Below are 15,216 nucleotides of genomic sequence, written 5' to 3'. Positions count from 1 at the left end.
CTCCCACCTCCAGAGGGGCAGAGATTCAGTAGGTTTGCAATGAGACGCGAGGATCTGAATTTCTAGCAGGTTCCCAGGGGACTGGAAAATACCCTGATGCTGGGAAAGATTGAGGGCAGGAGGAGAAGGGGGCGACACAGGATGAGATGGCTGGATGGCATCACCGACTCAATGGACATGAGTTTGAGCAAACTCCGGAAGGTAGTAAAGGACAGGGAAGCCATGGTGTCCATGTGGTCGCAAAGAGTCAGACACAACTGAGCAACTGAACAGCAACAACCCAGGGGACAGCGATGCTGCCTGTGATGAACCTCGTTTTCAATAGCATTGCTATAAACATCACCTCCAAATCAAGATTCTAAAACACTAAAATACAGTGGAATAAAATAGTAATTCTGGGGACTTCCCTGCTGGTCCAGTGATTTAGAATCTGCCTTGCAATGCAAGGGACTCGGTTTGATCCCTGGTCAGAGAACTAGGATCCCACATGCAACTAAGAGCAACTAAGGCTGAGCACCACAAGGACAGCCCACATGCCACAGTTGGAGTCCATGCACCTCAGCGAGAGATTCTGCATGATGCAAATAAGATCCTGCGTGCTTCAACTAAGACCCAACACACTCAGACACATAAATATCTTTTAAAATACACCCCAGGAGTGAAAGAACTCATTTTGGAAACCACTATACCAAACTGAGCTATAGTAGCTTTCTCTGGCAGAGAGGTAAGCTTGGAGGCACTTTCATAAATCACAGAAATTTCCCAAGCCTCAGACACTGTGGATAAAGGAGATGATAAAGGGACACATCAGATGGGCACAGCTCAGGGTCTCACTAATACTCCCCGGTAGCACTCAAGCTCTCTGCCTTTCATTTCCAGCTAACTACTCCTATCATCTTTCCTCTGCTTTAATTTGTTTCCCTTTGTGATAACAGCCACCATTGCTTTTAGGTGATGCAATCTAGCACTCCTGCTGTTCCTTTTATGGAAATTCTAGCCACTGCAAGTACATGTGGTACTTGATATCCACAAAGCAAAAATGTTCCGAGTGAAGGATGCTTTGATTGAACTTTAATTTTGCTGTTACTTTGAAGTCCCGAGCTACTGGAATGCAATATGCTGTTCAGCATGGTTACATTCAGAAGCACTTGGAAGGGAATTTTCCCCTGCTTACATCTGATGTATATTTCCAAAGTGCTTTTTGTAGATTTCATTAGTGATTTTGCTGCTTGGTAAAAAATAGGACAGGTTTCTATTCAGTAAAGAAAACAATTTTCAGTAGTTTGGAAGAGGAGTGATGAGGTATTTGCAAAGACTTGGTGCATAAATTTAAATCTAAAGGCTACTACAGCAATAAGCTATAAAAGACGTAGAAGCTATAGCAATAGGCTATTATAGCAATGTAACTATACTATAAATTAGATAATATGTTACATAATTAATAATATAAAGTAATACTGGGTAATATGGCAATAGGCTCTGCTGTAGTAAGAAAAAAGAGGGTTGGTATAGCCATTGCTTCACTGGAAAAGGCAAAGAAGCATCTTTTGACATTTTGAAATAAAGAAAAGTGAAAGCATAGCTTATTAGTAAAGACAAAGTGCCTTCGACCAGAGAAAACCCCAGAATTTCCCATGACCAAATCTGAGCAATAGAGCAAATGTCAGGTACTGGGCGGTGCTTTTCAAAAAAATCATTTGTACTGTACAGGAAAATTACTGTGATGTGTGCTCTGACTTTTGTTAACTAATGTCTCAATTTAAAGCCAGATTCCAAAGGACTGATTTTTATTGGTCAGTGAAATGACTCCTACAGCTGTTTATTTCCTGACTAGTTTCTCACCCCCATTCATTTCAACTAAATGGCACTTCTTTCATGGGTGGAGCCCCTTGCTTGCTCAGAACTCAACATAATGGGACTGGCAGCCTAGGCTAATAGCAGCATCTGACACCACAACAATTATCCTGACCCCCAGTTCTTCCAGAAAGTACTCCCCCTTTGCCCTCAGCCCTCATCTCCTTCCTGCCTCAGGAAGAAAATAGGTCACGTGGGAAAAGAGAGCGCATGTACCATCAGAAATGCAGGCACTTAAGGTAACATGCCTGGGTCCTAAAAGTCCTGAATTCCCCCAATATACTTGAAAAGCTCAGAAGCCAAAAAGAGGAAGAAGGGTTGCATATTACGTTCATCAGAAAATATGTATTTGAGCCCAGCAAGGTCTCCAGCAGTACAGGTATACTGGCCTTGGAATCAGCAGTCATGAGCAGTGTTGTACTTTCCCCATCTCCTAGACATGCCCTTCTGGTCAAATCAACTCAATTAGCTTGAGGATTAGTTTTCTCATCTAGAAAATGCAAAGAAAAGCTCCTGAAATCTAGCTGTGGCAGATTAAAGATGCTCACATAACTTTTCCATACATTTCCTATTGAAAGTGCAGTCCTGGTCCCGTATCCTTGAATTTAGCAACTACTTTGCTGAATAGGATACGGCAAAAGTGACTGTTCTATCCGAGCCTACATTTTAGTCTTCTGGAAACTTCCGTTTTCTATCCCCTGGAATATTCGCTTAGGAGCCCTGAGCCACCATGTATAAAGTCCACCTACTCAACATAGAGAGGACAGCTAGGAGACTCAGATGAGTCCTCCTCTCCAGCCTTCCTCATCAAGATACAGTCACATGGGTAAAGCCAGCCAGGAACTTCTGGTCCAGCCCAGTCACCATCCATATGCCAGCAAGTGACTCAGACAGTGCCACAGGGGACAGAAGGATTGTCCAGCCAAGTCCTGGCTAAGTTTCTAACCCACTATAAAAAATTAATAAACCTCAATTAAAGTGGGGCTGCCCTGCTGGCTCAGACCATAAAGAATCTGCCTGCAATGCAGGAGACGTGAGTTCGATCCCTGGAATGGGAAGATCCCCTAGACAAGGGAATGGCAAGCCATTCCAGTATTCTTGCCTGGGAAATCCCATGGACAGAGAAGCTTTGCAGGCTACAGTCCATGGGGTGGCAAAGAGTCAGACAGAACTGAGCAACTAAGGCACTCACACAATTAAAGTGAGGAGACCAGAAGGGGGTGCTCTCATGCCCTGTGATAATAGCACAGACCCACAGGAAGAAGAAAGACTCCTCTTTCCTGGCAAGACTCAGCCTTGGAGTGTTTACTGTAGCGCTCCCAACTTCCTTTTCTCCTCTATACAAGTGGTCTGCTTCCCTTGCCATGTGGGGACTTCCTTGTGGCTTGTCGTGGTCACAGACCCCAAATTGCAATTGTCTGCTGATCCAGAATAAACCTACCTTTGCCAGAGAAATATCTGGCAGTCTATTTGTTTTAGGTCAATACCACAAAATCATGAGACATAGTTTATTATACAATAATATATTATTAGGACATCTGCTAATAATATATTATTATTAAAAAGGTGACTGCTATAATCAAAAAGAAATTGCAGGTGCAAAAGGATGTGCAGACTACAAAGCAACATGTTTTGTCACTATTATATAAAAGAACACAGTCTCTGAACACAGGTGTTTACAATGATTAATTTTGTGACATTTGCCATTCCTGTTGAGGGATACAAAGTCAATTCCCATTAAGTATCTGTGGTAGAAATGAAGAGAAATACATTTTGATGGGAGCCAGGGCTGTGGTGTTGGAGAAGACTCTTGAGAGTCCCTTGCACTGCAAGGAGATCCAACCAGTCCGTTCTGAAGGAGATCAGCCCTGGGATTTCTTTGGAAGGAATGATGCTAAAGCTGAAACTCCAGTACTTTGGCCACCTCATGCGAAGAGTTGACTCATTGGAAAAGACTCTGATGCTGGGAGGGATTGGGGGCAGAAGGAGAAGGGGATGACAGAGGATGAGATGGCTGGATGGCATCACTGACTCGATGGACGTGAGTCTGAGTGAACTCTGAGAGTTGGTGATGGACAGGAAGGCCTGGCGTGCTGCGATTCATGGGGTGGCAAAGAGTCGGACACGACTAAGCGACTGAACTGAACTGAGGGCTTTGTGAGTGAGGGATATTAATGTTATTTCCAGCTGGTAAAAGAATATGCCATCAGGCTTCTATTTATTTCATTTCCTTAATTCATAAGGAATTTGGGGGAGTGATTTCTTTTCCTATGACTATATTCACCTTGGAGTATTTTGAAGCAATGATCTCAATTAACCAGAGTATTCAAAGATGGTATTCTAATTATCTGAAAATTTCATCAATGTTTCTTGTTGATCTTTCTTAAATGCTATGATAATTTTGTCTTAGTATGTTGTTTGGAAAGTCTAAACTCTTGAAAAAATCATGAAAAGTTAATTTATTAAAAAGCTTATAAGTTGAGTGTTTCAATAGAGTACATTTTCCCATTGAAATAAAGCTATAAATGATAAGATTCCAAGACTCAGAGGCAACAGAGTTCCAAATGTGTTATAATACTGCATAATTGTACATTTTAAAGTTTTTTTAAAATTTCTACAAGCAATTCTATGCTGTGAACTTTTTTTTTAAGCCTCATAACATACACTCAGCCTGATCAAACCCTTTTCAGTAAGATCTAGGGAGCCCCCAGGATGTCAGACTCCAAGTAGAATGGCAGTTTCACGAGGGCAGAGGCTGTGTCCCGGCTCCCTGTGCTCAGCACAGAGCACAGACCTCAAAAGCTTGCTGTCATCCCCAAAGCAGCACAGCACAGTGCCTAAGGTGTGCCTCAAATCAGAGAGACCTGGCTTTCATTCTGCCCTGCCTCTTGCTAGTGTCAACGCTGGGCAGAGCTCAGCATCTCTAAGCCTCAGTTCTTCAACATTAACCTGAGAATCGAGTGTGCCTACCACATGGAGCTCCTGCAAAATTTCAATGGGGGACTTCCATGGCAGTCCAATGGCTTAGACTCTGCCCTTCCACTGCAGGGAGCTTGGGTTCGATCCCTGGTCAGGGAACTAAGGTCCCACGTGCCACATGGTGTGGGGAAAAAAAACAAAATTCAGGGACATTTTATGTAAAGACTTGTCATGTCTGGTATATAGACAGGGCTCAAAATGTGGCAGTGATCATTATTACTATTACTGAACACAGACTCATCCCAGGTGTGGCTCCCAGAGCACCCACTGCCCATTTCAGCAGTTCTAGGGAGTGGTGGAAAGAAGAAGAATCTGCAAAGAGTATTTGTGACAATTTATATTTCTTTTTCCCCCAAATGTTGGAGATCAATTAAGTTTTATTTATATTTAACATATGGGTTAATAGTAGTACATGTATGGAAGTTATAAGTAAATATATTGAGAGTGTATGCTCTTTCTTCTTTTTTTTTTTTTTTTACTTATAGGACTGCATACATCAAAATATTTGTAAAGTGTTGGCCTAATTCTTCAAAAAAGTCACTGAATCTGAAGCCAGGCAGAGGTGGACACTTGCCTCAAAGAAGGAGCCCACCTGTGAGCAGAGGGAGCTAAATGTTCTTGGCCACAAGAGAGATCTTGAGTCTCTATCCTCCAGCCTCCAACAAAGACAAGGTCCTGCCTTCTTAAGGGAATGACCTTGGAGGAGTAGATAAGTAAAGGATAATAAGAGAGGAAGGGAAGAATTCTAACAGACAACCAGCCAGCCAGGCAAAGCATCAGGGATGAAGTTAGCCAGCAAATGGGTTCGGACTACCTTTGCTCAGAGTGTCTCAACAAGACGGTGTGGTAGGGTGTGTGGGGGGCAGTGTGTCAAGCAGAGTTTCCATGGTGTTGCTGAGAGCAGGATGAACAGAGTGAAAGGAAGAAATGAGGTCCAAAAAGTGGCTGGGAAAGGAATCTCCTCCCCCAGTGATACAGGCCCTATTCTGGTGCCTGCGGGGAGAGGGAAAGGAAGGAGAAGCAGAGATGCAGGTGGAAGGTCAGCAATGTCCCTGTAGGGTGGTGAGTCCAGGATTGGGTCACCATCTGTGATTAGAGATTGTGGCAGACAGACAGACATAACTCAATTTGGTGCATCAGTTTTTATGGTGTAGAAGCATGGACTGTCCATCAGATACTCATGATATACCCTGGCAATATTTCCCCTCTCATTCCCAAATTTTATAGGAGGCGATATTATATGGAACACACAGTGCTGAACCAGGGAGTTAAGAAAGCTGTGTTCTTGTTTCAGCTTTTCTGTTACTTAGCTATGTCCTTGTGTAGGCACCTAGCTTCTGAATTCATTTTGTCATCTGAAAAGAAAGAGAACTAATTTACATGATCTCTAGGTTCCCTTCCAGCCCTGTGATTATCAATTTCAGGATTCTGAAAGGGGCATATGCTCTTAGGAATTGCCTCTTATGCCTACACATTGAGTGCAGAGAAAAGTTATAGTCTATTAAGGTTGTCTGATTATTTGTGTTATCAATCAATGTTTGACTAGGTGGTTCCCCTTCTAGAGTCTTCTTTAATGTCTTTACTCTGAAATAACTTGACTCCTATTAACTACTCACATAATGAGGTAGCTCAAAGCATTAACTCAGAGTTCCTTGGTACTGATTTAAGTGTTCTAACTAAGAGAGAGAGAAAGGGAGAGAGAGACTGCATTATTAGCTCATAAGAAGCTATGGCTAAAATAATAGGATGCTTCCCAAATACACTAAAATTGAAATAACTACTGACCCAGCTGTATAAATTAAGATAAATTCACCACTCTACAATAGAGCAGGTCAGCACTTTTCTTATTTCTTGTCTCTTCCATTATCCTCAGAATCCATTTGATCATTTAAAAAGTGTAGTAGAATTCAAAAACAAAATGAGAAATGAGAAAATCGGTTGGAGAGAAAGCGGGGAAAAAAGGAGAGCCTGGTCTCCAGAGTGGAAGAGATGTTGGCTGTTAAGAATATGTCCACTGTAAAGTAGGGGGAGAGATTTGGGTGTTTCCGTTCCCCACATGGGACTCTATCCTCTTCAATCTATAGACTGTATAGTCACTGTATTATCAGACCTGTTCTCTTGGTCAGTTAATGATGCTATAACAAATTACAATGGACTGAGTGACTTAAAAAACAAACGTTTCTCACATACTGGGAAGTACAAACTCAAGGTGCCAGCAGATCCAGTGCATGGTGACAGCCTCTTCCTGGTTTTGCAGCTGGCTTTCTTCTCCTTGTATCCTCACATGGTGGAGGCAAGAGAGAGAGAACACTCCTTTGTCTCTTCTTATGAGGGCACTAATTCTTTTCATGCAGGCTCCACCTTCATGACCTTACGACCTCTTAAAGACTTCACTTTCTAATACCATGACATTGGGGGTTATAATTTCAACATATCAATTTGGGGAAGACAAAAACACTCAATCCATTGTACCTGTTCCCTTAAGGGCTTATTCAAGAAACAAATATAGTCTCATCTTAAATTTAAAAGGAATCTGGAAAAAAAAAAAAAAAACAAACCATCTTGCTTGCAAGCTCAGTTTTTAAAAGGAAAAAAAAACGTAGGTGGAAAATTGCCAGAAATGTTAGAAAATGTTTACAGAGATACCTTTAGAGATTTTCTGTTAATGCAAAAAAAAAAAAAAAAAAAATTAGGAAAAAAACCCAGAAAACTTTATATAGTGTTTTACTCTGCTAGGAAACAGTGCAAACATAAAGAATCTGTATACCTTCTCTACCCAGTAAGCTGGATGTGAAGAGGAGCTAGGGCTATAGATTTCCCCAGAAACCCTAAAAGTAAGGAGAACTAAAAACATATTGTATTTTGCTGGATTGACAGATTATACCCATTTACCAATCATTTCAAGTGCATTCACATTATCAAAGTCATCAAAGCAGTCTCCTAAGTCTCAGGATGGCAACCTTCCCCCTCTGTCCCCGCCCCAGTTTACAACCAGCATCAGCCTCCCACTCCAAGGTGAACCTTCTCAGAAGGGCTCAGTCATCAGAGAAACTGTGGTTAGCCACATCCTCACCCCACTCAAAACATTAGGGCCTTTACTTTACCCCAGGATTCAGCAACAACAAGCATCTGTAAGGCTGAGCTAGTTAGAGGTTCTCTGAATTCCTGGACTCGCATTGGAATAATCATCATCAGGTTAAGGGGGATTACATACTATCAGGGTTCCATGAACTTTTTGTTACAACTAGTGAAAGATGTATACTTGCACAAAGCACGCTATGGTGTGAAGGTATAAAGAGATCATAAAATATGTGTCTATTTAAATGGAGAACAAAGATAGTGTCTTTGCAAATATTAAGCAGTTGCGCTGGAATTTTCCCCTTATCCTTATTCCCTGGCAGCCTTCCACTGGTGAACCTGAGTGCCTTCAGACCTATCTCCCAGCTCTTCAGATATTTGTCTGTTCTGATGTTAAAGTAGTTCACGGAAGTCTTCATTTCAGTGTATTTTTGTAGAGTATTTTTATAGTATTTTTGAGTCCTAGAACTTTTTCAAATGGGCTGTGTCACTCTGTATAGTTTTACAAAAGTATAATTTTCCTGCTGCCTTCAATCTTTCCCAGCATCAGGGTCTTTTCCAATGAGTCAGCTCTTCACCTCAGGTGGCCAAAGTATTCAAGCTTCAGCTTCAGCATCAGTCCTTCCAGTGAATATTCGGGACTGATTTCCTTTGGGATTGACTTGTTTGATCTCCTTGCAGTCCAAGGGATTCTCAAGAGTCTTCTCCAACACCACAGTTCAAAAGCATCAGTTCTTCGATGCTCAGCTTTCTTTATGGTACAACTCTCACATCCATACATGACTATTGGAAAAACCATAGCTTTGACTATTATGAGCCTTTGTCGGCAAAGTAATGTCTTTGCTTTTTAATATGCTGTCTAGGTTGGTCATAGCTTTTCTTTCAAGGAGCAAGTGTCTTTTAATTTCATGGCTGCAGTCACCATCTGCAGTGATTTTGGAGCCCAAGAAAATAAAGTTTCTCACTGTTTCCATTGTTTCCCCATCGATTTGCCATGAAGTGATGGGACCGGATGCCATGATCTTAGTTTTCTGAATGTTGAGCTTTAAGCCAGCTTTTTTACTCTTCTCTTTCACTTTCATCAAGAGGCTCTTTAGTTCCTCTTCACTTCCCGCCATAAGAGGGTCATCTGCATATCTGAGGTTATTGATATTTCTCCTGGCAATCTTGATTGCAGCTTGTGCTTCATCCACAAGCTGGAATCCACATCAGTAAGTCTGTTTCCTTTCGTCTGTTATTTCTGCCGATCATGGATTGTAGTGTCTTATCTTCTATGTGCTCTGTCATCTTTGATTGTGTACTAGACATTGTATATGAAAAAATTATTGATAGAAATCATTTGAGATCTGTTATCTTCCTCATAAGAAGATTATTCATCGTATTTTACTTTACTTTATTTACTTGTTTTGCCAGGTGTCAAGGGGCATGGGCCATCATGAATCATTTTCATCTCAGTTCAGAGTTTGAGATTTTGTGGGGCCACCAAAATCAGGGACTTTCCATCTTTAATGTGAACACATCACCTATGGATCTTGTTAAAGTGAAAAGTCCTACTTAGTAGAATTGGGACAAGCCTCAGGAAGCCACAATTGAAAAAAAAACAACCCAAGTCATGTCAGTGGGATAGTTAATTTTACATGTCAACTGGCCACAGGGTACCCAAATTAAATATAATTTCTAGGTGTGTCTTTGAGCATTTTCTGAATGAGATTAGCATTTGAATCCATGGGCACAGTAAATTGCTCTCTCCAGTGTAGGTGGGCATCATCCTATCAATTGAAGGCCTAAATAGAACAAAAGGTGGAGGCAGGAGGAATTCACCCTTTTTTCTTCCTTACTCATTACTTGAGCTGGGACACTGACCTTTTCAAGCCCTCAGCACTCCTGGTTTTCAGGCATTCAGACTCAGTCTGGAATCTAACCATTGTTAGATGATTTTGCACAACTCTAGGCTAACTGTAGGCTAAAACTCTGAGTACCTTTAAGATAGACTGAGCTATGATGTTTGGTAGGTTAGATTATTAGATGCAGTTTTGATTTACATGGGTTTTTGGGGACATAACCCTATCATAAGTTGAAGAAGACCTAAGCACAGATGGCTTTAAAACAACAGTTATTATCTGTCAGGGATTTAGGAGCAGCTAAGCCAGGTGGTTGGACTTGGGTTTCTCGTGAGTTACAGTCAAGTTGTGAGCAGGGGTTGAAATACAATTTGAAGGTTTAGCTGGGGCTGGAGGTGGAAGGTGACTCATTCCCGTGGCTGTTGGCAAGAGACCTTGATCCCTCCCCACCTTTCTACAGGGCTGCTCATAATGTGGCACCTGGCTTCATCAGAAGTGAGTCACAGCCTGTTATACAGAGTAAAGTAAGTCAGAGATAAAACAAGTATCGTATATTAACACTTATATATGTAATCTAGAAAAATGGTACTGATAAACCTATTTGCAGGGCAGGAATAGAGTCTTAGACATAGAGAACAGACTTATGGACACAGCAGTGGTAGGAGAGGGTGGGATGAACTGAGAGAGCAGCAGAGAAACACATTCCCATGCATAAAAAGATAGCTAGTGGGAAGTTGCTGTACAGTGCAGGGAGCTCAGCCTGGTGCTCTGTGACAACCCAGAGGGGTGGGAGGGGATGGGAGGTGGGAGGGAGGTTAAAGAGGGAGTGGACATGTGTATACTCTGGCTGATTCTGTTGATGTATGGCAGAAACCCATACAACATTGTAAAGTAGTTATCCTCCAATTAAAAAAAAATATTTTTTAAGAAAAGAAGTGAGTTTACTCCACCCTCAAAAAGAGGCCAATTAGGTCCCACCTTTTGAAGAAAGTACCAAATCACTTGTGGACATATTTTTAAAACCATCATAGCGACATCGTATTTCGCATATGGCCATGTGCTCAATGCTTTTCTATTAAATAGATCCAAGGAACCTCCTTAGGTTGTGACATAGAACTTTTGGAAATTCTCGTATAGTCTTTATCTCTTCTCCCAAAGATCAAACAACATACAGGGCCTTCTCCAGTTCTAAGAGGTATGTGTGCCTTCCTAGGCAACACTCAAATCACTATACCCTGTGGAGATGATGCTGTTGGGCTGAATTCTCCCCATCACCCTCCTGCTTGGCGGTGGAAAGAAAATTCTCTGTGGGAGCCCGTTGTGTGCAGAGATGTGTTCCCTGACAGCTGGTGGCCTGACTGGAGACATTAATGGAATGTGGCCTGACTAGAGACATCAACGGAATGTGTCCTGTACAGCCAGGAAGTGATGTAAACACAGAGTAGAGACACGATTCTATCATAGCTCAGGGCAGGATGGCGATAGGCATGCTGCAGCTGCTGACTCAGCAGCTGTATGTATACAGTGTTCTTCTAACAATTAGATTTAATCTTTAAAGATTTTCCCCCTGCTTTGTCCCAAGAGGGATTTAAGGCTGCTTGATTTTTGTAAGTAATCCTTCCAGCTCATTAAAAAAAAAAAATCCATTTCCTATTTTTAAGCACTAAAAACTTAAGACATTTTTGTTATTCTATCTCTCACAGTAAAACTTTCTTAGATTACCCCACATTCTATTTTTTTATTTAAAAAATTAAGACAATTTGGAAAAATGCTTGTATTTAGCAACATATGTTATATTGATAGGCTTCCAGGTGGTGCTAGTGGTAAAGAACCCGCCTGCCATTGCAGGAGACACAAGAGATTCAGGTTCAGTCCCTGGGTTGGGAAGATCCCCTGGAGGAGGGCATGGCAACCCACTCCAGTATTCTTGCCTGGACAGAGGAGCCTGGCGGGCTACGGTCCATGGGGTTGCAAAGAGTCGGTCACAACTGAAGCGACTTAGCACACACATTATACTGATAGAATTTCCCTCTGGGTAGATACTGTATTTTTCCAAAATTGAGGGGGTTTTTTGTGTGTATCTTTCCACTTTAATTCATCTCTTCTTCTTATCTTATAATATTTTTCTTTTCCTTAGGACTTGTTTTAAAGTTTATAGAAAGTATTTGGGAGTACTCATATGAAAATGATGATTGTTCTCAAAGTTGTGCCCCTCTTTGTAGGATCCAAATCTAAAAAAAAAAAAGTAATTGATAAGTAAAAATTATACAAAAGTTAGGCTCTTATGTAAAATTTCAACCATAATCTATTGTGGCTTACTTATCTATCATAAAACCTGCAGAGATGTGATTAATTTATAAAACAGCAAATGAAGAGGGGAAAAAAAGGATTCATGCCTCTGGAAAAGGCATATTAAGTTTAACCTTCAAAGTCCTCATTCCATGATTACAGATCAGTCCACAAACACAACTGTTTAAGAATTATTGGCTGATAATATTTGTGAAAAATAAGTCTGGATTTTCTCCCATGCTAAGTTGGAATAATATCAATTTTACAGTTGAAAGGAAGTTATTCATGTTACATGTATGGATCTGTAAAATCTATTTTGGTACATTTGCAGCTTTGAAGTCTTCTACAGTGCTCAGGTTCTACAAATTAATGATTTACTTTACCAATGAATACTTAGGTAATTATATAGCTGTGGTTGGTATAATGAAATAAAAAGGCACTGGAAAGGAAGCCATGACTCCCTTTTCTTCATCAGAGATTGCAATATCCAAATAACCTCAATAGTGTAGGAGATAGGAGATCTGTATACTTTGTCATCACAAAACAAAAATAAGAGATATTAAAATTTTGCATAACCTTTTTACTATTTCACAACTAGACCAAGTAGTAAGGAAGTAATCAAGGATATACCCAAAGATGTAAAGAGTCCCTTGGAGACTTTCTGTAATAATGAAAGACTAAAGGTACAAAAACCCAATTGGTTAACTAAGTTTGGTATAGCCATATAATGGAATATTATGCAATCATTAAAAATATTTTCAGAAGAGTACTTTTTTATAGAAGGAAGTTCATCATATACTATTTGAATGAAAAAAATTAGATTAACAAATAGAATGAACATATACACACATGTATGTTTTATAAATTTACAAAGTTGGGTGATATATAGATACACAAAAAGTCAAAGTATTAGTCATTTCCGACTCTGTGACCCCATGGACTATAGCCCTCCAGGCTCCTCTGTCCATGGAACTCTCCAGGCAAGAATACTGGAGTGGATAGCCATTCCCTTCTCCAGGGGATCTTCCTTATTCTGGAGATCAAACCCACTTCTCCTTCATTGCAGGCAGATTTTTTACAGTCTGAGACAGCAGGGAAGCCCATATAGATACATATACATATATGTTTGGTGATATATATAGATAGATATGCATATAAAAAAGAAAAGATGTATCCAAAAATATTACCAGTGATAATCTTTGAAGTGCTGATTTCCCTCTAGAACATAAGCTCCACAGGACAAATATGTGGTCTTATTCACCACTCTGTCCCCAGTTTCCAGCACATCTTGATGCTAACTAACATGGTACTGGCATCATGATACTCAATGGCTATTTGCTGAATTAAGGAATGAGATTTTTTTAACTTGGTATTCTTTGGCTATTTCTATTTTATAAATTTTCATATGTACACATTTTTATACTAAGAAATTTTAAAGTAGGCCTTCTACTTATGCTTCTGTTATTTTCATAATTAAACCGAGTGAGAAAGCAAATCAAACCCTTTCACAGTTGGCTTGGACCAATCTGCAGTTGTGATTAGCCAAAAACACTTTATTTGGACTTCTCAACACTCCTGATGTGAGAATAAGGAAACAGGAAATTTTTTTTTTTCTTCCCAGATCTTTGAGCTTTCATTTAAGAAGTCACCTTAGTCAACAAAGGGCTTCCCTGATAGCTCAGTTGGTAAAGAATCTGTCTGCAATGCAGTACACCCCGGTTCGATCCCTAGGTCAGGAAGATCTGCTGGAGAAGGGATAGGCTACCCACTGCAGTATTATTGGGCTTCCCTGGTGGCTCAGCTGGTAAAGAATCCACCTGCAATGCAGGAAACCTGGGTTCAATCCCTGGGTTGGGAAGATCCGCTGGAAAAGAGAAAGGCTACCCACTTCAGTATTCTGGCCTAGAGAATTCCATGGACTGTATAGTCCATGGGGTCACAAAGATACGGACAGGACTGAGCAGCTTTCACCCAGTCAACAAAAGGAGGGAAGATTTCTATTTTACTCCTACTGTTACTGCTACAAATATTGTTGCCGGCATTGCAGCTACTGGCTCTGAAGCATTTACCAGGCACTATTTTAGGAACTTTGTGTGTCATTCAAAGCTCAAAAAACCTCAAGAGTCAGGCACTACTGTTTTTCCCATTTTGCAAATGAGATTTGAAGTTCTGAGAGGTTAAACAACTTGTCCACAGTTGCCCAGCTGTTCACTGATATGACTGAGGCTCGCAACTGGGCAGCTTCACCCCAGGGCCCATGCTCTTCACAAGCACATTGCAGTTACAAAGGGCAAGGTCAAATACAGCAAATGAAGCAAATCAAGACTGGGCTAGAGCTCTCCTTAAATTCACTGCCTACACTATCGTACAGTTGTGTCTTGCTGTAAGGAGAAACAAGGGAAAAAAAGAGAATACCTAAATGTCATTTTTCCCCCATACAAAATGAGATCTGAGATGTTTCTATAGCTATTAACTGGTAAAAGTAGTAGAAATGTCAAATAATACTAACAATGTATTGAATATATGATTCATTCTGAGCCTGCTTTGAGACAGATATTGCCTCTCATTACCCAGTCATGGGAGAAGCACAAAGTACTTACTGCAAATCACATGTTTTTCTGCAAACAGGTTTCTCAGATAACCTCTATTTAAAACTAAACAGCACCCAATATGTTTCACAGGGTGGAATATCTGTAAAAGAAATGAATGATCCATTCTCCATAGTTGCAATGTTAATTGCACATTAGAATAACCTGCAAAGGTTTTTTTTTAACCCAAAGCCCAGGTATCATCAAGAAGTTCTAATTGGTCTGAGGTGGGACCAGGCAGAGGGAGTTATTAAAAGCTCTCTAAGTGAGTGTTAGTGCAGCCAACACTGAGAATCACAGCAACCCAGTGATGCCAACAGGCTTCCTTCCCATTTGTTGGCTCTGTCACTGACTAGCCATGTAACCCTGGTGCAGTTCTATTATGTTGCTCAGCCTGAGCTTCCTTCCCTCCAAAATGGGCATAACAAGAAGACCGATCCAATGAGGCTTATGGAGATAACACATGGCACACCTAGAAGAGGGTCTGGGACACAGCACACTTTAACATTAGCTGTCACAGTGGTGATGGTATGGTACCACGTCGTTGTCTGTGCCTGAGGCTGGGATTTCAGCACGTTTCTCTGTCT

General features: G+C 40.8%; 1 protein-coding gene across 1 annotated transcript in view; it reads right to left on the bottom strand.

The window, feature by feature from the left end:
• Positions 1–11,904: 11,904 nt before the first annotated feature.
• CWH43 (cell wall biogenesis 43 C-terminal homolog) overlaps positions 11,905–15,216 on the bottom strand; it is a 52,227-nt gene continuing 48,915 nt past the window's right edge. The window contains exon 16 of the mRNA XM_052642243.1: positions 11,905–11,983. Within this exon, the coding sequence (XP_052498203.1) occupies positions 11,905–11,983 (79 nt within the window). The remainder of the gene's footprint in view (positions 11,984–15,216) is intronic.

This window comes from Budorcas taxicolor, chromosome 6 (assembly GCF_023091745.1).
Source record: "Budorcas taxicolor isolate Tak-1 chromosome 6, Takin1.1, whole genome shotgun sequence".
Lineage (NCBI taxonomy): Eukaryota > Metazoa > Chordata > Mammalia > Artiodactyla > Bovidae > Budorcas > Budorcas taxicolor.
This window is presented reverse-complemented; position numbering and strand designations above follow the sequence as displayed.